At 40.8% G+C, this 22,103-nt stretch overlaps 1 protein-coding gene across 1 annotated transcript; it reads right to left on the reverse strand.

Annotated features, from left to right (window-relative positions):
* Nucleotides 1–6,578: 6,578 nt before the first annotated feature.
* On the reverse strand, nucleotides 6,579–9,914 carry LOC121840498 (predicted GPI-anchored protein 58). Its single transcript, XM_042304361.1, has 4 exons — nucleotides 9,884–9,914; nucleotides 7,674–7,763; nucleotides 7,064–7,543; nucleotides 6,579–6,844 (listed from the first exon to the last, which is right to left on the reverse strand). The coding sequence occupies exons 1-4, from the start codon at nucleotides 9,912–9,914 to the stop codon at nucleotides 6,579–6,581; spliced, it is 867 nt and encodes a 288-aa protein (XP_042160295.1).
* Between the last annotated feature and the right edge of the window lie 12,189 nt (nucleotides 9,915–22,103).

A 22,103-nucleotide genomic window follows, 5' to 3' on the forward strand; every position in this document is an offset into this window, starting at 1 on the left:
ATATTATTTTGGCCTTTATTCAGATTACAATCGCTCACTTTCATTTTTTGAAAATGAAATGATCTCAAATATTGTTTATATTATCAAGTTGATGGTACAGTCATATAGCCGACACCTACATAAAGTTAAGTGACTCACTCATTCATGGCTTTGGATCAAAATAAGTACCAGAATTCTTTCTGATAGTCTTTAATAAATAAATAGCTTGGTACAGTATAATAGCTCATTATGGACTATTAGCAGGACAATATACCTTTACCAACACCTCTCTGTTTTGATACTTTGTGGATGGGGGCTTCCGCAATGCAAAATACGTTGCTACAGATGCAGGTTCGATACCCGTGCCAGCTGCCACGGGGAGGCCCATGAGGCAGCTTTTGGTTTTAATTTATAATCCTCCAATCTTTTATATGTTATTATTGGCGGAGTGTCACATATTTTGCTATATACTGTTTGCCTACAGTAGGCGACATGAGTCTCAATAGTGTTGAGTAATGTGCTGTTAAAAGTGGTGTAGGTCTTATTTATTAAAGAGCATATTCAAGTTAGAAGCAATAGCCTACAACTATAAAGCAATGTGATTTTTATTTTCACTGAATCTCTGATTGGGTATTGGTTAGACTACAATTAGGGTGTAGAAATGTTATGCTCTTAGTGTTAGTTTTAACTATGCAAGTCAGTTAAGAACAAATTCTTATTTACAAGGACAGCCTACTCCTTCCTCCCCATTGGGGAAATGAACCCCTGTCTCCCGTGTGCCTGTACGACACAGGGATTCTTTAGCTAAATAGCCCAGTACTGTAGCCTACTCCCGACCGTCACATTGTACGGCGCCATATTTTCCATTCCATCATAACGGAAACCCAGAGGGTTTTTCATTTTTCTTGGAATAGAAACACCATAATATTAATCAAATGAATTAACCTCTAGCGTCGAGCAATCCGGGAGTGTAATCATAGCCTCAAGATCATTACCATAACGCAACGTTTCCTATTCATGAAAATCGCAAATGAAATTAAATAAATATATTCAAACACAAGCTTAGCCTTTTGTTAACAACACTGTCATCTCAGATTTTCAAAATATGCTTTTCAACCAAAGCTACACAAGCATTTGTGTAAGAGTATTGATAGCCTAGCATAGCATTAAGCCTAGCATTCAGCAGGAAACATTTTCACAAAAACAAGAAAAGCATTCAAATAAAATCATTTACCTTTGAAGAACTTCGGATGTTTTCAATGACGAGACTCTTAGTTAGATAGCAAATGTTCATTTTTTCAAAAAAGATTATTTGTGTAGACGAAATAGCTCAGTTTTGTTCATCACGTTTGGCTAAGAAAAATACCGGAAAATGCAGTCACAACGCCGAACTTTTTTCCAAATTAGCTCCATAATATCGACAGAAACATGGCAAACGTTGTTTAGAATCAATCCTCAAGGTGTTTTTCACATATCTATTCCATAATCTATCAGTGGTGGCAGTTGGCTTCTCATCAGAAGCAAACAGAAAAATTCTGCAGCTGGAGATTACGCAATAATTGCGACGGAGGACACCAAGCGACCACCTGGTAGATGTAGTCTCTTATGGTCAATATGCCTACAAATACGTCACAATGCTGCAGACACCTTGGGGAAAACGTGGAAAACGTAAGCTGACTCCTAGCTCCTTCACAGCCATATAAGGAGTCATTGGCATGAGGCGATTTTTAAAAAATGCGGCACTTCCTGATTGGATTTTTATCTGGGTTTTTCTGTAGCATCAGTTCTGTGGCACTCACAGACAATATCTTTGCAGTTTTGGAAACGTCAGCGTGTTTTCTTTCCAAAGCTGTCAATTATATGCATAGTCGAGCATCTTTTCGTGACAAAATATCTTGTTTAAAACGGGAACGTTTTTTATCCAAAAATTAAAATAGCGCCCCCTATATCCAAGAAGTTAAACAAAATGTCTTAAAATCAGTCCCATATACAATGTTCTTACAAAAAAATGTTTTAAATTCTCTAGTACAGCCACTATTGAAGGCTATCAAATGCTTCTCAAAGATGCCCTCTGGTGGTCAAACTAGCACTAACTAGCATTAATGGTACCAGTGGTTGGCACTTAAATAACGTGCCATAGAATTCTGTGGCATCATGCAAGCTGTTCTGTAGTACGCTGCAACTTTTAAAGGATGAAGCACTGTAGACTATTCAGATCTCAGGAGCCCAAAAGGCAAGTACTCAACATCTATACAAGATCTCAAACAAATCAGACATGAAATGAGGCAACCATTCACACACAGGGTGGTTTTTCATTCTGTCCAAAAAGTTCACCATGTGATTTTACCAATTACTTCCTCGTCTCTGGCTAAAGCTGATGTAATCAGTATAATCACATGATTAAGTATTTTGATTAAGTTAAAAACCTGCATACTCTTGGCACGTTTGCCTACCATATGTATAGAGAATTATGCTCATGCAATTGTCATGACAGGGGCATAAAAAGTATTTTATAAGCATAGGTCTACCCATTTTAATACAAACCTTGGACCTGGCCACCATGAGATGTCTCATTTTTCTTCCAGCCGCTCCACCTTTGCATCGAAGGCTCTCCATCATGCGTGGAGAGTACCGGTCGAGCTCAGCAAATAATGTAGGTAGCAGAGGTATAGTTGATATGAGCATATGCGCAACTCCTTATCGATCTGAAAAACATTAACAATGCACTTGTTACTCACCCTATCAGAACATCACAACAATATACAACACAGGAAGGATGAACAATGAATTACTAGCTGTTTGATCACTATATTATGTCAATATCAGTGAGGTGAGAAACAACTGGTGAACACTATATTTGATTTGTCATTATCTTCCTGTTCCTGTGTGTGTGCACACTCTGGGGGCATATATAAAACCTGAGCACATATAGGACATGCACCTCTTCCTCAGTGAACAGAGCTGGCCATCTGGTTTTGAAGTCTGAAACCAAGGGCTGTCCTTGAAGAACTTCTTGTCTTCTGTGTGAGGAAAGTATTCTCTATTTTCACTGTCACTATATGGTCATTGTTTCTCTTCTTAATCTCTGAAAGCAGTGCAATTCTCTCTTTTTCCAGACTCTCAGTGGTTTCTCCTTTGGGATGCTGCGGACAGTAATTGACTTCTGCTCTTTTCACATTCAACACTGGCAGACATTTGTCTTGGGCCTTGTTCTTTAGTGAATTTATCGTCACCTCAGCACATCTCAGGCCTCTTAGTTTGGTCCGGAAGTTGGCCATTTTATACTTAAGGCTAATCTTCTACCTGTAACAGCCATTGAAGGATCCCTGCTCCCTCAGACAAGGATGCTTTTTTTCACAAGGGTTTCTGCAACATCATCCAGATCATTGTTAGTTGGGTAGGCTTTGAATTTAAATTGATTTAGTTACACTGCAGGTTGCAGGTTTATTTTTCCGCACTGCGGTTCAGTGTTCAGCACAAAAAAGCAATTTTGAGAAATAATGTATCCAGGGTATAAATAAATACAACCTAGCCATAGCAAAGTTGAGCTAGCATTAACTGTGAGAAACAAGAGTGATAAAATTCATGTTTTAGAGAACTATCCAACTGAGATGTCTCAAATGTCTAATAGCTATTTATCCTATTTACCCTATTGAACTAAATAAGTTAATGTAAATATATCTGAATTACTTACTCTTATTATCAAGGATGCCACACAATTAGGTGAGAGTACTCTTGCATGTGTTGGTTAATCTTCCATGAACGTCCCACTCCTGCTTCTACAAACGTTTTCTGCCTCCAGTGGGCGTGGAGCATGCGCAATAGCTAACCATATCAGAGTCATTGTTTTAAAGGGCCTCATTCTCATTGGATTGACATGAATGAATTTAATTAATCAGAATTTTCTTTGAGTCCGGTACAACAAACAAGAATGAATCATTTAATGAACATAAACACGATTCATTAATTTAATGAATATATTTCTAGTTGCTAATCAATAGATTTTTAAAAAACTTTTTTTACAGTGTAGTCCCCACAAGTATAGTTAAATCTCCCTAAGGATCGGGGTCCCGCTAGCGGGACAACTTCCGCTGAAACTGGAGCATGCGTAATTCAAATAAATAATCATAAATATTATGGATTTTAAACATTTAGGTACATATAAGTGTCTTATATCAGTTGAAAGCTTAAGTTCTTGTTAATCTAACTGCACTGTCTGATTTACAGTAGCTATTACAGTGAAAACATGCCATGCGATTGTTTGAGGACGGCGCCCCACATCAAAATATTTTTCCACCGGCACAGGTTTTATACATTCACATATAAAGATTAAATATTCACTTACTTTTTCTAAATCTTCCTCTGATTTGTCATCCAAAGGGTCCCAGCTATAACATGTAGTGTCGTTTTGTTAAATAAAACCCTTCTTTATATCCCAAAAAGTCTGTTTAGTTGGCACCATCGATTTGAGTAATCCACTCGTTCAACTTGCAGAGAAAGGAATCCGAAAATCTATCCCTTAACTTTGTTTCAACAAGTCAAAATAAGTTTCTATTTAATCCTAAAATACCCTAAAATGTAATCAAACTCAAAATATTTCTTTCGGAAAGAAGTATGTTCAATAGGAAAACGATTTTAGCAGGTGCATAATTTCTTCATGGCGCGAGCAAACACGGATTTCCAGGACTGTGTCCTTCCACAAAAACTGTTATTTCTTATTAGTTTTTGAAGTTACAAGCCTGAAACCTTGAAAATAGACTGCTGACACCCTGTGGAAGCTGTAGGAATTCCATCCTGGGAGCTAATTTACAATTTACAATATGACCTTTCTCTTGCATTTCTAAGAGGATGGTCTCTCAAAGAAAAAATAATTCTGGTTGGTTTTTCTTTGGATTTTCTCCTACCATATCTATTGTGTTATACTCTCCTACATTATGTAAAGTGTTTTCTTTCCAATGGTACCAATTATATGCATATCCTGGCTTCAGGGCCTGAGCTACAGGCAGTTTACTTTGGGCAAGTCATTCATGTGGAAATTGAGAAAAAAGGGGCCTAGCTCTAATTAAACATGTCCACACACACATACGTGTTTATACTACCTACTGGGGACACCTGTTCTGGCATCACATTCTGGGGACACCAATTTCCTGGCAACCTAGAGACAAGACGAAAAATAAATAAATAGATAATAAATACATCCTTCAAATGTAATTCATTAATTTAATTAAGGGTAGATGACATGGTGGGGACTGGGCAGGTGATCAATGTGGGGACCCAAGAGGAAACTCATTATTTTGAATCAACAGGAAGTCTCATTTGGGGACCAAGTTCCAATCAACTAGTGCCATCTAGGGACAAGTGTAGGCTATTGTTTAGGGCACAAGGGGAAGATGGATTCTGATCTCGATAAGTTTGTATTGGTAGAACCGTCTGGCCATTCAGCATATAAATAAAGGGAAGGGAAAGGGGGATACTAGTCAGTTGTACAACTGAATGCATTCAACTGAAATGTGTCTTCCGCATTTAACCCAACGCCTCTGAATCAGAACGGTGCGGGGGGCTGCCTTAATCGACATCCACAGACACTAGCATATGCATCAGATACATATCAACATGCAAGGTGTGCAATGTGCTTGATAAATAAATGATTGATAAATAGTGCATACATTATTGTCAATGATTAACTGCATGAAGAAATACTCATGGAAATATATCAATAAAAAAATTATAGTTATTTGTTCAGAGAGTGAAGGATATGTTTTGTATAATTCTACAAAGTCCTAGAAAAAATGTAATTTCCCTCACAATAAAACACTACAGTGTAATCCATTTGATCAATGTTATTTGTAGATTGAATTAGTAATAGAGTTATAGTAATTAATAAAGTCCAGTTACATCTTCTTACAGAAACGAAAAAATATAATAATAATAATACTATAACCAGCCAGGTGCGCAGGTGAATTTATTTGCTGTATTTCTGAACAAAAGCACCAGTGCATGAACAATTATAAAGGATTGCATAAAGAAATATTTCTGGAAATATATTCATGACAAGATATAAAAACAGTCATGTTGATTGTATCTGACACTGTTTTGCCATTATACCTGTGCCTTCACACAAAGCCATCGCATCTTCTCCTTATGGTTCTGTTCCACACCTACATGACATTGTATCTTATTTTTCCAAGTGGGAGCTGTGGTGGTTGGGGAATAGGGAGAGCTGCTGCCTGCTTGGAGCTGTGGTGCTTGGGGAAGAGGGAGAGCAGGACCTGCTGACTTCTTGGAGCTGTGGTGCTTGGGGAAGAGGGAGAGCAGGACCTGGTGCTTGGAGCTGGGTAAGAATAGGGAGAGCAGGACCTGCTGCCTGCATGGAGCTGTGGTGCTTGGGAAGAGGGAGAGCAGGACCTGCTGCCTGCTTGGAGCTGTGGTGCTTGGGGAAGAGCAGGACCTGCTGCTTGCTTGTTGCTGTGGTGCTTGGGGAACAGGGAGAGCAGGACCTGCAGCCTGCTTGGAGCTGTGGTAATTGTGGAATAGGGAGAGCAGGACCTGCTGCCTGCTTGGAGCTGTGGTGCTTGGGGAAGAGGGAGAGCAGGACCTGCTCACTGCTTGGAGCTGTGGTGCTTGGGGAAGAGGGAGAGCAGGACCTGCTGACTTCTTGGAGCTGTGGTGCTTGGGGAAGAGGGAGAGCAGGACCTGCTGCCTGCTTGGAGCTGTGGTGCTTGGGGAACAGGGAGAGCAGGACCTGCAGCCTGCTTGGAGCTGTGGTAATTGTGGAATAGGGAGAGCAGGACCTGCTGCCTGCTTGGAGCTGTGGTGCTTGGGGAAGATGGAGAGCAGGACCTGCTCACTGCTTGGAGCTGTGGTGCTTGGGGAAGAGGGAGAGCAGGACCTGCTGACTTCTTGGAGCTGTGGTGCTTGGGGAAGGGGAGAGCAGGACCTGCTGCCTGCTTGGAGCTGTGGTGCTTGGGGAAGAGGGAGAGCAGGACCTGCTGCCTGCTTGGAGCTGTGGTGCTTGGGGAAGAGGGAGAGCAGGACCTGCTGCCTGCTTGGTGCTGTGGTGCTTGGGGAAGAGGGAGAGCAGGACCTGCTGCCTGCTTGGAGCTGTGGTGCTTGGGGAAGAGCAGGACCTGCTGCTTGCTTGTTGCTGTGGTGCTTGGGGAACAGGGAGAGCATGACCTGCAGCCTGCTTGGAGCTGTGGTAATTGTGGAATAGGGAGAGCAGGTCCTGCTGCCTGCTTGGAGCTGTGGTGCTTGGGGAAGAGAGAGAGCAGGACCTGCTGCCTGCTTGGTGGCTGTGGTGCTTGGGGAAGAGCAGGACCTGCAGCCTGCTTTGGGGCTGTGGTGCTTGGGGAAGAGCAGGACCTGCTGCCTGCTTGGTGGCTGTGGTGCTTGGGGAAGAGCAGGACCTGCTGCCTGCTTGTTGCTGTGGTGCTTGGGGAAGAGCAGGACCTGCTGCCTGCTTGGAGCTGTGGTGCTTGGGGAAGAGAGAGTGCAGTACCTGCTGCCTGCTTGGAGCTGTGGTGCTTGTGGAAGAGGGAGAGCATGACCTGCAGCCTGCTTGGAGCTGTGGTAATTGTGGAATAGGGAGAGCAGGACCTGCTGCCTGCTTGGAGCTGTGGTGCTTGGGGAAGAGGGAGAGCAGGACCTGCTGCCTGCTTGGAGCTGTGGTGCTTGGGGAAGAGGGAGAGCAGGACCTGCTGCCCGCTTGGTGGCTGTAGCTTCTTTCTTGGCGCTCTTGTGGTTCTCACGAAGCTCACATGCCAGATCCAGTGGGATGCATGGCGCTGAGGATGCAAACACTGTTATTTAATTTACACCTGTACTCTGTGAGTGTTGCTTTACCACTCTCCATCACGGGGTACAGATCCGCTGGTATGTTGTTTTACGGTAAGGGGGCTAGCTCCCGCCTTTGTTTGTTCACTGTTCCAAGCAGGCTTGTCTTCTTTGCAATCAACTTGTCAGCCAGGGAAATTGATGTGAAGCCACAGGATTGAAATGAACGAATTCAACAACCATGTCTCTGTCACTAACAAATACACTCATGGGTGGAAATGTTACAATTCACTACAAAAGCCAAGGCACACTGGGAAATGATTTAGGAGGCATGGCTTAGTTGGAGAAAGGCTTTCACATTACCCCGTAGTGGGAGATGTACTGTACTACAGACAAGCCCCCTTTATGAGAGTCACAAGTACGCATCAGGCACTGAAGGAAGCAGTGTCATGGTGCGTTTGTTACCAAGTGGGAATTTACTACATGAGGCTGGAAAAAATCCACTTGAATGGCCCTCCAACTAGTAATTACTAGTAGGAAACTCATCTAACATCCTGAGCTCCCACTTCTCCCACATGGTGACCTCTGACGTCACCGACTAAGGAAATAGTTTTTATAACAGCATTTTTGGCAGTTAAATGCAACAGCAAAACGTTATTTATTAAAATCAATCCGTTTTTGAACTCCATAATTTGACTCTCTTCTGTCTCCTCATGATTTTGTCCCTCAGTGTCAGTGAGTATCCTAGAAACGGTTCTGTTTTGGAATCTCAATAAAGACACAGAGAGCTGTTAGAATAGAGCAGGTGAGGGGTTACTTAAATTGCTCTACCTAGAGATTGGTACTCAAGATTTTGAATCCGATTGCACATTTGACAAGCTGAGAAGTAGGGGAAATATTTTTTGCATTAGTGGTCAAAACGTCAGTTGTTTGGGAAAAGTTGGAAGAACACTTGGTAATGCAGTCAGAAAAACCACTGTACTGTAAACTCCGTAGTGAATATTTTGATTCCGCAAATTGATATGTGTAGCAGAGCGTATGGGATTTTCACCTACTTATACTTCTCTAACTTTTTGTCTAACTTGTTGCAATAGTGGTCAAAATGGAAGTTGCTTGCAAAAATTTTACAAAAAATGTTGTTGATGGGGTTACTTAACCTTTTGATCCAAATATAATTTGTTGTCCAATCGCCAGATTTGAGTAGCAGAGAAGTAGACGAAGCTGGTCATTTCTTGTCTAAGTAGTTGCAAAGTGGAATTATTAGCTGATTTGAGTAAAAAATTGCATGATTTCACTTACAGAGAATTGCCGTTGGCAGCGAGGATGTTACAACGGGGAGCTTCAGAATCTTGAGAAATCCCATGAAAATGGATGGAAGAGAAAAAGAGGACAAAGTGAATAACAGAAAGTATAACAGATATCAAAAAGTTGTATGCAAGAAACTCGTTCGAGACCGTTGGAACAGCGTTTCTAGCTTAAACGGTGTAGGAGGAGTAGCTTGCCAGTTGTAGTCACTCTTCTGTCTCCTCATTATTTTGTCCCTAAGTGTCAGTATGTATCCTAGCAACGGTTCCGTTTTGGAATCTCAATCATGACAGAGAGCTGTTGTTAGAATTAAGCAGGTGAGGGGTTTCTTGAATTGCTCTACCTCGAGATTGTTAGACATGATTTCTAAACCGCTTTCAGATTTGACAAGCAGAGAAATGTTTTTGCCAAACTTGTTGGGTTAGTGGTTGGCTCTGTGACTCAAACGCACAACCTTTTGTTTACTGGCCCAATGCTTTAATCGCTAGGCTACTTGCCGCCCTTTTTGTTCTGCCGCCCCCACCTCAAACCCAGCCTCCATCTGCTTTGTGTCTGTTCTATCTCTATGGGGAATGTAGATTATTACTTTCCCTACCCATTGTTTTGTTTAATTGTGTACTTTGTTATTATGCTTTTTGGTTCGGGAGTATTCCGAAATGAATTTTATTTAATAAAATTGTTAAATGGCCAAATCTTCTCTGTGAATTATCCTTACAAACCATTAAGTTTCAGACCATTTAGAGAGTTATAGAGATTTCAGAATAGGAGAGACTAAAGAAGACCGGAACAAACTCATCAATAAGATTTATCTGGGCAGATTCCTTACCTGATCTTCCTGCCATGGGCTCCTGTACCATCGCTGGTATCCTATGACATGTTGTTTGCATATACCGGATCTATTTAAGTCTAGTCAAATTTCTTCCCTGCAGAACCATTGTCTGTGTTGTCTGTTGTGTTGTTCTCCACTCTTGAAGCCCCTGAAACACATGTCCATATGTAACCGATGTGAAATGGCTAGCTAGTTAGCGGTGGTGCGCGCTAATAGTGTTTCAATCGGTGATGTCACTCGCTCTGAGACCATTCAAGTAATGGTTCCCTTTGCTCTGCAAGGCCCGCGGCTTTTGTGGAACGATGGGTAACGATGCTTCGAGGGTGGCTGTTGTCTGTGTGCAGAGGGTCCCTGGTTCAAGCCCAGGTAGGGGCGAGGAGTGTGACAGAAGCTATACTGTTACACATACATGTTCTATACATGTATTCTTGTTGCTAAACTAAAGTAATGTGTTATAACTGGATACTAAGTGATTTTTACATTTTTAGTAGACACTCATTCAGAGCAACTAGCGTTAAGTGCTTGCTCAAGGAACAAACACATCAATAAGATTTATCTGGGCAGGTTTCTTTACTGATCTTCCTGCCATGGCCTCCCATATCATATCTGGTGAGCCAATGGAAATACATTTATATACAATTACACTGATCAGTACTAAAATCCTACAACATGCTGTTTGCATATATAGTATCTATTAAACTGTCTGTTCAAAAGGTATTTGTGTGTCATTCATTAATATGTTATGGCTGAAAATGAGAATTGAACAGGTTCCTAAATCAGCTGTGCCTTAAATTCTTTCATTCCACATTTACATTTTTACCTTGTGGCTCACATGACTTTCCAGGAGTCTGTATCACTCTCTTCATCTGGCTCAACAAACTCTGAAATACAAGCAAGCAAGAATGTCTGTTAGCAGGGAGGGAGAAATAGGCAGGTTGATCAGATTAAGTCACCATGATGTGGTTGAGGTACCAGATTCAACTTGATTTACAGATTCTCACATACCTGCTGGACTGACGTTGATCTGGTCAAGACCTTTCCCCTTGAATTTGTTTAGCCTTCCCTGCTCCATTGCCATCAGTATCAGTATAATATGTCCCAGGAAATCTGCTAGCTGGTCCATGTCAGTGTCATTTAAGTTGAGCACTGTGGTGATGTGTTTACACAACTTGGTGGATGAGAGGGATTCATTTGGCACCACACTTCTTGGCAAAGGGATGCAGGCAGTCTGATCCGCAGAATGATGTTGGATAGAGTAGAATGGCGAACATGTAGATGTTCTCCTTCAGAACGCTGCAACGTTTGCACCTCTCCGCAAGCACCTCCATTGATTTGATCACTGTAGGTGCTAGAAGCACTGCAACTTTTCATGATCGCTTTCCAAGTATTTCTATGCTTGGTCTAAAGTGGAGGAGTCCTACCCTCACATCACAACCATCGGCTGTGCTGCTCATGCATTAAATCTGCTCCTCAAGGACATCATGGCACTGAAAACAATGGATACACTCTACAAGAGAGCCAAGGAAATGGTTAGGTAAATGTGAAGGGTCATCAAGTTATAGCAGCAATATACCTCACCAAGCAAAGTGAGAAGAATAAGAGCACCACATTGAAGCTGCTCCAGTCTCCTGGAGGGGAAGGAGTCTCCAAGAAATGGCCATTTCACAGTCTGCCGATATGGACAGCCCCATCAAGAAGATCCTCCTGGATGATGTATTTTGGGAGAGAGTGGTAAGCAGCCTGAAACTCCTGAAACCTATAGCATTAGCCATTGCACGGATTGAGGGAGATAATGCCATCCTGTCTGATGTTCAGACTCTACTTACAGATGTAAGAGAAGAAATCCGTACTGCCCTGCCCACTTCACTGTTGCTCCAAGCAGAGGAAAATGCAATTCTGAAATACATCAAAAGCGTGAAGACTTCAGCCTGAAGTCCATACACGCCGCAGCGTACATTTTGGACCTCAAGTATACAGGTAAGAGCATCATGTCTGGTGCAGAGATCAACAAGGCCTATGGTGTCATCCCTACTGTGTCTCTCCAGGTCCAGGGAGAAGACATGGAAGCCTGGGAGGTAGACAACCAAAGCTTTAGTTTCTAGACTATCATTTCACAGATGTATGTTGAAAACATTTTTGGGAGATGCGATGGATCATTGGGTGTCATTCAATATTCCCTTTCTGTTGTTCAGTGAAATCATCCCATGTGAAGAGTCAACTCATTTAATTAAGGTTAAATTCGTAACAATTTTTTTAATTTTTTTACATTTCTTTTGGAAGGATTTAAACATTTACAATTATGTCTACTTATGATAAGGTAAAAGGTTTGTATGTCTGTCTCCATATGATATGGTAAACATATCCAATGCAAAAAAACTTCTACATTTAAATGGTATTAATGTGCATATATTTATGTAGATTCCCATATATTCCCGTTAATTCCCACAAAGTTTCCACCTCTGAATATTCACCAAAATGTGCAACCCTACCCATGAGGCTTTTATAAGTTATATTTCTGTTACACCCTGGTCAGTTTCACCTGTCCTCTTTACTGTCTCTTTACTGCCCCTCCAGGTGTTGCTTGTTTTCCCCAGTGTATTTATCCCTGTGTTTCCTGTCTCTCTGTGCCAGTTCGTCTTGTATGTTTCCAAGACAACCAGCTGTTTTCCCGTTCGCCTGCTTTTTGCATTCTCCTTTCTCTAGTCCTCTCGGTTTTGACCCTTGCCTGTTTCTGGACTGTGTACCCGCCTGCCTGACCATTCTGCCTGCCTTGACCACGAGCTTGTCTGCCACTCTGTACCTCCTGGACTATGATCTGGTTTAGACCTTTTTGCCTGTCCACAACCATTCTCTTGCCTACCCCTTTGGATGAATAAACATTGTAAGACTCTAACCATCTGCCTCCTGTGTCTGCATCTGGGTCTCGCCTTGTGCCTTGATCATTTCAGAATCAATGGCTATGTATCGTTAATGCCCCAAAATGGATGTATCAGAGGATGAATATTTTGACAATTGAGAAAGAGCCCTGGCCTGGTATTCATATGAGGGAGAATTCTGACCCGAGTTAAGCATGACAAAATGGAACATAATTCCTTTTTAATGCACTTCTCTACCTGTATTCTGACCTTGAACTTAAGCATGAGAATAGCATGCTATTCACCCTATTTTGGGGGGGTGGAGCTCAAAGAAAATAAGGTGTGGCAGATTCTGACCTTCACTTAATTCCACCACCTTTACGCTCAATGACGGGATTAATAAGGTTGAGCAACTTGTCGGTTCCAAGTGGAACAAACATCTTTCTTTTTCCGATAGAAATAAAACCATTCTCTCCATGCACTGAAATGTTTTTTTTTTCATAAGAGCTATTCATAAGAGCTAGTTAAATGAGCAATCCGTTTGCATAGAATGTTTTAATTATATGCCCAGACTCTTTACTGTTTATTTTTTATTACAATTTGTATTGTGTTAATTATTACCCATTATTTTACTCACATACATTTAAAACTGTCACTGACTTCGGTGTTAGTTTCCGTACATTTTGCATCTGTCTCGGCTGTTAAACGAAGAGGACCAAGGTGCAGCGTGGTGAGTGTACATTTTCTCTTTATTTGGAAAATGACGCCGAACAAAACAAACACTACAAAAACAAACCGTGACGCTAAAGGCTATGTGCCCTAAAAAAAAGTAAACTACCCACAAAGACAGGTGGGAAAAAGGGCTGCCTAAGTGTGCTGCCATCCTGTTAGAAGGTAACAGATTATTTTATTAATGGTTAAAATGTATTTTCATGTATAATGTACAGCTGCAGTATGTCAGTGTGAATTGAATACTAAAGTATATTCTTTTCTGTATTTTGCAGTTTCACAACATAAACGTTTTCAATATATTCATTCAAGAAAAGTCACGCCTTGGGAGTTTTATTGAAGGCTTAGTTGTTAGCTATCTGTCTAGTTTTGCATGGGAACGCAACTCAAGGGCAGAATATTATGGTTCCCAATCACAGACAACGACAGACAGCTGTCCCTGATTGAGAACCATACCCGGCCAAAACAAAGAAATACAAAACATAGAATGCCCACCCAAATCACACCCTGACCAAACCAAAATAGAGACATAAAAAGCTCTCTAAGATCAGGGCATGACAGCATCATTCCATTAAATCGTTAGTTTGCCTCTCTTTCCTCTGTCACGTTCGTGTGGTTGTTCCTGTGGATCCCTAGAAATAGTGTATCATATTACGTTAACGTATTACAAGTTGTGCAATAACTTGGGACAGGTAGCCTATTTGAATCCATATGGAACGCAGACCATACATAGCAGTTTAAACCTGGAGCCTGGCGCACGGTTCACGACGACTGGACCGTTGTCATCACAGTTCCATGATTAGTGAACATTATTATGGTAGATTGATAGGACTACTGTTCTATTATACACTTTTATACACTCACATTCCTATATTTCATGGTTTGAACAATTGAATATGGCAACTTTCAGGCTGAATCAAACCACTATTTTCGATTCACCAATATATTTAGTGCGAAAAGGCTCTCCAAACCTGTTTTTGTGTTATTCATAAATTCTTTACTAACCATAAAAACTGACAAGATCAGAGTATTTTAAAATCTACCAACTGAAAAGGAGACGAATATGTATGTATTTACATGCCTTTCTTTAATTGATCCCTAATATTCTCCCCATATATTTGAGTCTGTCAAGAACATTCTAACTTAAGGTAAACCAAATTTAAAGGGATGGCTTTAGATAAATGTACTGAAAACCCTATTGAATGAAAACTGGCCAGCAAGTGGGAGTGTTTTCAGCAGATGAATTACATTTATTCAGCACACACAAGGGAACCATGCCTGCAAAGCCCGTTGCCCACCTGCATAAGGTAAGTCTGAATACCAACAACCCCTAGAAATGTGTAGGAAAGGCGTAGATTTCCTTAGTCTGAATCGGGCACAAAGACTGCCATCTTGGGGAAAATTCTGGTGCTGCTATAACTTTCCTGATAAGAAATAGTTTAAATCTAAGGGAAACACTGGAGTTACTATTAGTACATTAGTAGTAGTAGTACAGCATTTAATATTTTACAGATTTATTTAATAAGTATAATGAACACATGGTATACAGTACACAACAGAATGGAAGCAGAAATTGAAAACTGCTGTCATTTAAAATATATGAATAAAGGAAAACAGTATGACTTGTAAGTGATCTCCAATTGTTTGTAACAAATAGATATTTAGTGAGCCTATTACACCACAGTTCCACTCCCTGGGCCTGATGAACGGTGGACAAACTGGTCTCTTCAGACATCAACTACATACACTGAGTGCACAAAACATTATGAACACTTGCCTAATATTGAGTTGCATCCCCTTTTGCCTTCAGAAGGGCTTAAATTATTTTGGGCCATGGACTCTATAAGGTGTTGAAAGCTTTGCACAGGGATGATGGACCATGTTGACTCCAATGCTTTCCACAGTTGTGTCAAGTTGGCTGGATGTCCTTTGGGTGGTTTACCATTCTTGACACGAACTGTTGAGTGTGGGGAAAAAAACAGCAGGGTTGCAGTTCTTGACACAAACCGGCGCGCCTGGCACCTACTACCATACCCTGTTCAAAGGCACTTAACTATTTTTGTCTTGCCCATTCACTCTCTGAATGGCACACATTCACAGTCCATGTCTCAGTTGTCTCAAGGCTTAAAAATCGTTATTTAACCTGGCTCCTCCCCTTCATCTACATAGATTGGAGTGGGTTTAACAAGTGACATCAATAAGGGATCATAGCTTTCACCTGGATTCACCTGGTCAGTCTATGTCATGGAAAGAGGTGTTATTGTTTTGTACACACAGTGTATTTAATAGATTTACAAAGAGAAACAAAAACAGCTTAAGCCTAACACAGGAATAACCAGGCGAATTCCACAAGTTAAGGACTTACAGAGTAGATATTATACACAATGGTGTAAAGTACTTAAGTAAAATACTTTAAAGTACTACTTAAGTAGTTTACTATTACTTAACTATTTATATTTTTGACTACTTTTACTCCACTACATTCCTAAAGAAATTGTACTTTTTCTCCATGTATTTTCCCAGACATCCAAAAGTACTCGTTACAATTTGAATGCTTAGCAGTGTACAGCAAAAAGGTCAAATTCACACACTTTCAAATTCACACAGAGAACGTCCCGGGTTATCCCTTACTGCCTCTGATCTGGTGGACTCACTAAACATAAATGCATCCTTTGTAAATTATGTCTGAGTGTTGGAGTGTGCCCCTGGCTGTCAAAGTTATACAAAAACAAATTGTGCCATTTGGTTTGATAAATATAAGGAATTAGATGTATAGAATTTTATTTTACTTTGTACTTTTCCTTAAGTATGACAATTTTGTACTTTTCCCCTCACTGTACTTAAGTACATTTCAAATCTGATACTTCTAGACTTTTACTCAAGTAGTATTTTAGTGGATTACTTTCACTTAGCTTAATATAAAATGACTCAAGTCAATCTCCACTTCTAGGTGAGACCAAAAAATGCCACCACCCCCAAAACTAGAATAGTCCCAGTAAGCAAAATGACTTTGAAAAGCCGTCTAAAAGACATATTTTCCAGACGCTGAAATTGCGTTAAATGAATGAATGAATGGTGAAAAGGTATTTTCCGTATATTTGAAATACATATTTTCCAGAACGTTGAAAAGGCATCTTTTCTTGGAGTTAAACAAAAATATGTATTTTCCAGACATTGACCGTGTGTTTGTTGTATTTGATACCATTCCACTCACTCCGCTCCGGTCATTACCACAAGCCCATTCTCCCCAATGAAGGTGCCACCAACCTCCTGTTATGTCAGTGGATGTCGAAATTAAGGCTGGTCCGTAACTGCACCAAAAAAAGACCTCCAAATGGTGTCAGTCTGTGCTTACTGAGGTGTACTGTAGCCTACAGTGTTGCCTGAAATATAATTTTATAAATGCCCATCTATGTGTTAAGTCTACCGTTTGTAAAAACCCCAAAAAACGACATCCGGACAGGAACAAAAAAGATGTCAAAAAGATGTTAGCTCGTGCTTACTGGGGTGTAACCTACCATGTCTGAATTTTATGAATGCTCATCCATGTGGTAGGCCCACCATTTGTAAAACATGCCATTACATTGGCTTTATTAGTCCTGATTCCTGTGACTAATCAATTTGGCTATTTAAGCTCTAAATATCAGCTACCCAACTTTATCAGGAGTTATCACGAGCCTATTTGCAATGTGGTTACACGGCGTGAAATGCAGAAATATTTTATTTTTCACTATGATCAGCTTGTCAAAAATGTATGGATGCCAACTTGAAACTTGAAATGTACTCAATGTACTCCTCTATAACAACTTCAATATGATTTATTCAATTAGCAGAAAGTATACATTGTTTATGTATTTTGAATTCAGTCACTCCGTTCTTCCTTTGTGTCATGAGCATGTGGAAGCATTGTATCCAGTGGTGGCTGGATATATGGGAGGACAGGCTTATTGTATTGACAGGAATGGAATGAAATGGACTGGTAAAGTGTTTCATATCTTTCCATTCATTCCAATAAGCACGTGCTTCGATATATCTGCCCACCACACTCCTCTGATTGCATCATCATGTGAACTGGGACTAGAACCTAAACGATCATTTTGCTAGTATCATTTCAGCCCAAGTATTGCTAAACAACTCATTTTTAAATGGTTTATCTAGGTCTGGCGGTATCATCCATGTATCACACCGTAATACATTATTGTTTTCCTTTGTCAGAGCCCATAAATGACAATCTTCCCAATGTGCCATTAGAATAGTACATAATCAGCATTACTCTATTATTATTCACTACATAATGTCATCTGGCAGAGTTACATAATGTCAACCTGGCAGAGGTACAACAGATACCAAAAACAGGAAAGTTCACAGGTCCACAACTCTTATCTTTAGCCAGCAGGTGTCAGCATGAGAGCTGATGTATGGAGAAAACAAATGAGTGAATGAATCAATAATTTAATAAATCCATGAATAAATAAATAAATTGATGTGTTGATCAATAAATTAATCAATGAATGATTGATTTTTGTTATTCATCCAAATTAAATGTTTTGTTTATCAAAAAGGAAATGATTTCCACAGCTCACCACAGCCATGTAACTGTCACATAGTATTTTTGAAAAGTAGTTCTAACAGTTTTTCTGCATTTCATAAAATGATCATTTGATATTTAAAGAGCAGAACCTAACTTGAGACATTATGCAACATTTCCATATTAACTATGTAGGTTAAAGCTGCAGTCTGTGATTGGCACATACATTTGTGTACTTTTAAATGATAGAAGACTACATCTAAATTCCCCATGAGCTGCGTTCAACTGTCTAACCCCATCAGAACCCCAAAGGTTTGTTGTATACAAACACTGTATAGCTTCAATCTCATGGATTGCAACTTTTGCATCTTCATTTCAATTACAATTTTGGTCATTTAGCAGACACTTATCCAGTGACTTACTTTTATTTGAATGCACTGACTGTAAGTCAGACAACTACATCACAGTCATTGCAATTTAAACTTTCCCCAATAAACCAGCTATCAGCTAAATCAGTGCTAGTAAGAAAAGACAAGTATGAGTGCAAAAAAAAGTACTACAGTAAGCTGTTAGTATTTTTGTTTCGTTTTTTTAGGGGGTGCTAGGCAGTGCTTAATTCGAGCTGGATCCCGCCGGAACAGGATCTGGCACCTCTCAGATTTGACTTTGTTTGTTCCGGCACCCATTTGCCCAGATCCGGTACCTATCGCAGCATGATTTATACATTATTTCAATGTTCGCACTGTAGACATTCTAATAAAAGTGATCAGCATTAAATCAAATTGCCTCCTCGTTATTTCTCCCGACTCCAGAAAGACCATCATGTAAAAGCGCGGTGATCCTTCTATGTAATCATCCTATCCTGCCACACTGATTCCAGACCTGCTCTCTTATTTGTACATATAGGTTATTGGAGAGGGCCTGTGGGGTAAGCAACTGATCTTGACACAGGTTTTGGTAGAGGTGGTCAGCTAGTGAAGAGGTCTCTACGTAATCACGTCACGTAGCCTAATCTAGTTGTCTCCCTAATGAATTTGAATCGTGGGAAAGCAAAATGAGAAAATTATAAGAAAAGGCAATCGAAATGGTCATTTTTCAAGACCAAAAATCCAGAGAAAGATGGTGAATCAAACCCAAAACAGGCCAGAGAACTGCAAGAGCCGGAGGAGAGGAGTGAGGGGCAACCTATTCCTGATGTCGATGCTAAACCCTCCAGTTCAGCATCACAACCGGCACCTCCACTAGCTAGGAGGGGAGGGGCAGTGCATCCACCAACAAAATACTCGGAGAAGATGCAATTTGCTCTTCAAGAACAAGCAAACGTATAAGCCCTGGCTTGTCATGCAGAATTCAAAGTTGGGCTGTACAACATGCACAAATGTAGGGAACTTGAGTCTAGAAATTACTGGAGGTATTAAACTAGCAAAAGAGTGGGTGGAATGTACAGTACATTAACATCCTATGCATTGGGCGTATAAAAACAACAACAAAGAGCCCTCAGAAAACCAAGGAGCATTTGGTGGTAGCAAGCCTTGTAGACGAGGCTAAAGGGGACATCCAAATTAACACTACAGCCAGAGTCTTCAGAACAGGCTTTGAGCAGGAAGTTAACTCGCAGGAGTTAAATGGATTTGACATGGAGAGAGTCATTGTGGGAGGTTTTGAAAACTAAGGTAGGACATTTTTTCCCCTTGACCTTCACAGCACAGATCAAGTTTGTAATCTGAATATGTGCTTCATATTATCACATAGACAGGAGGCCTATATATTATCATATGTGTGTTCTGCTGTAGCCTACATTGACTTATTTTATTTGAAGTTATATTCTGATATTGTGATATTTGTTTTACTGCTACATTGATGTCATGAAAATTATATGAAATTCTGGTCTTGTATGCCCCACAGCTGAGTATGTGTGCATATGGCGTAGCTATACTCAAGTATGTGGCTATACTGGAGTGATGTCTAAAATTCTTAGAAAATAACTAGCACCTTGGAGAGTGGTGTCTGTTTCGCCACCAAAGGGAGTAGGCTAATTGGCTGCTACGTTATGTTTGACACTTTTTCTCAATGTGTTCCGGTGTGGGGGGTGGGGGGTGGGTTCGGCACAACACCTGTACCTCGGAGCCCACCAGACCTCCCGATTTTTACAAATTAAGCACTGGTGCTAGTGTAACAGTATTGCTTCCATCCCTCTCCTCGCCTTGAACCAGGAACCCTCTGCACACATTTACAACAGCCACCCTCGAAGCATCGTTACTAGAGGTCGACCGATTAATCCGAATGGCCGATTAATTAGGGCCGATTTCAAGCTTTCATAACAATCGGAAATCGCTATTTTTGGGCGCCGATTTGACCATTTTTTTTTTTACACCTTTATTTAATCTTTATTTAACCAGGCAAGTCAGTAAAGAACACATTCTTATTTTCAATGACAGCCTAGGAACGGTGGGTTAACTGCCTCGTTCAGGGGCAGAAAGACAGATTTTCACATTGTCGGCTCGGGGGATCCAATCTTTCAGCCTTACAGTTAACTAGTCCAACGCAATAACGACCTGCCTCTCTCTCCTTGCACTCCACAAGGAGACTGCCTGTTACGCAAATGCAGTAAGCCAAGGTAAGTTGCTAGCTAGCGTTAAAATTATCTTATAAAAAAACAATCATAATCACTAGTTAACTACACATGGTTGATGATATTACTAGATATTATCTAGCGTGTCCTGCGTTGCATATAATCTGACTGAGCAGATAAGTATCTAAGTATCTAACTGAGCGGTGGTAGGCAGAAGCAGGTGTGTAAACATTCATTCAAACAGCACTTTCCTGCGTTTTGCCAGCAGCTCTTCGTTGTGCTTCAAGCATTGCGCTGTTTATGACTTCAAGCCTATCAACTCCCGAGATGAGGCTGGTGTGACCGAAGTGAAATGGCTGGCTAGTTAGCACGCGCTAATAGCGTTTCAAACTTCACTCGCTCTGAGCCTTGGGGTGGTTGTTTCCCTTGCTCTACATGGGTAACGCTGCTTCGATGTGGAGGCTCATGTTAAAAGGAACCACCAGCTTTCATATGTTCTCATGTTCTGAGCAAGGAACTGAAACGTTAACTTTCTTACATAGCACATATTGCACTTTTACGTTCTTCTCCAACACTTTGTTTTTGCATTATTTAAACCAAATTGAACATGTTTCATTATCTACTTTAGGCTAAATTGATTTTATTGATGTATTATATTAAGTTAAAATAAGTGCTAATGCAGTATTGTTGTAATTGTCATTATTACAAATACATTATGAAAAATCATAATCGGTCGACCTCTAATATTGAGATAACTAACTATTTACATCCGCTTTTCAAGAATAAACTCAGCAAAAAAAGAAATGTCTTCTCACTGTCAACTGCGTTTATTTTCAGCAAAATGTGTAAATATTTGTATGAACATAAGATTCAACAACTGAGACATAAACTGAACAGGTTCCACAGACATGTGACTAACAAATTTAATAATGTGTCCCTGAACAAAGGGGGTCAATATCAAAAGTCAGTATTTGGTGTGGTCACCAGCTGCATTAAGTACTGCAGTGCATCTCCTCCTCATGGACTGCACCAGATTTGCCAGTTCTTGCTGTGAGATGTTACCCCATTCTTCCACCAAGGCACCTGCAAGTTCCCAGACATTTCTGGGGGGAATGGCCCTAGCCCTCACCCTCCGATCCAACAGGTCCCAGACCTGCTCAATGGGATTGAGATCCGGGCTCTTCACTGGCAATGGCAGAACACTGACATTCCTGTCTTGCAGGAAATCACGCACAGAACGAGCAGTATGGCTGGTGGCATTGTCATGCTGGAGGGTCATGTCAGGATGAGCCTGCAGGAAGGGTACCACATGAGGGAGGAGGATGTCTTCCCTGTAATGCACAGTGTTGAGATTGCCTGCAATGACAACAAGCTCAGTCTGATGATGCTGTGACATACCGCCCCAGACCATGACGGACCCCGCAACTCCAAATCGATCTCGCTCCAGAGTACAGACCTCGGTGTAATGCTAATTCCTTCAACGATAAATGTAAATCTGACCATCACCCCTGGTGAGACAAAACCGCGACTCGT

The sequence above is a fragment of the Oncorhynchus tshawytscha genome, linkage group LG22 (assembly GCF_018296145.1).
Source record: "Oncorhynchus tshawytscha isolate Ot180627B linkage group LG22, Otsh_v2.0, whole genome shotgun sequence".
NCBI lineage: Eukaryota > Metazoa > Chordata > Actinopteri > Salmoniformes > Salmonidae > Oncorhynchus > Oncorhynchus tshawytscha.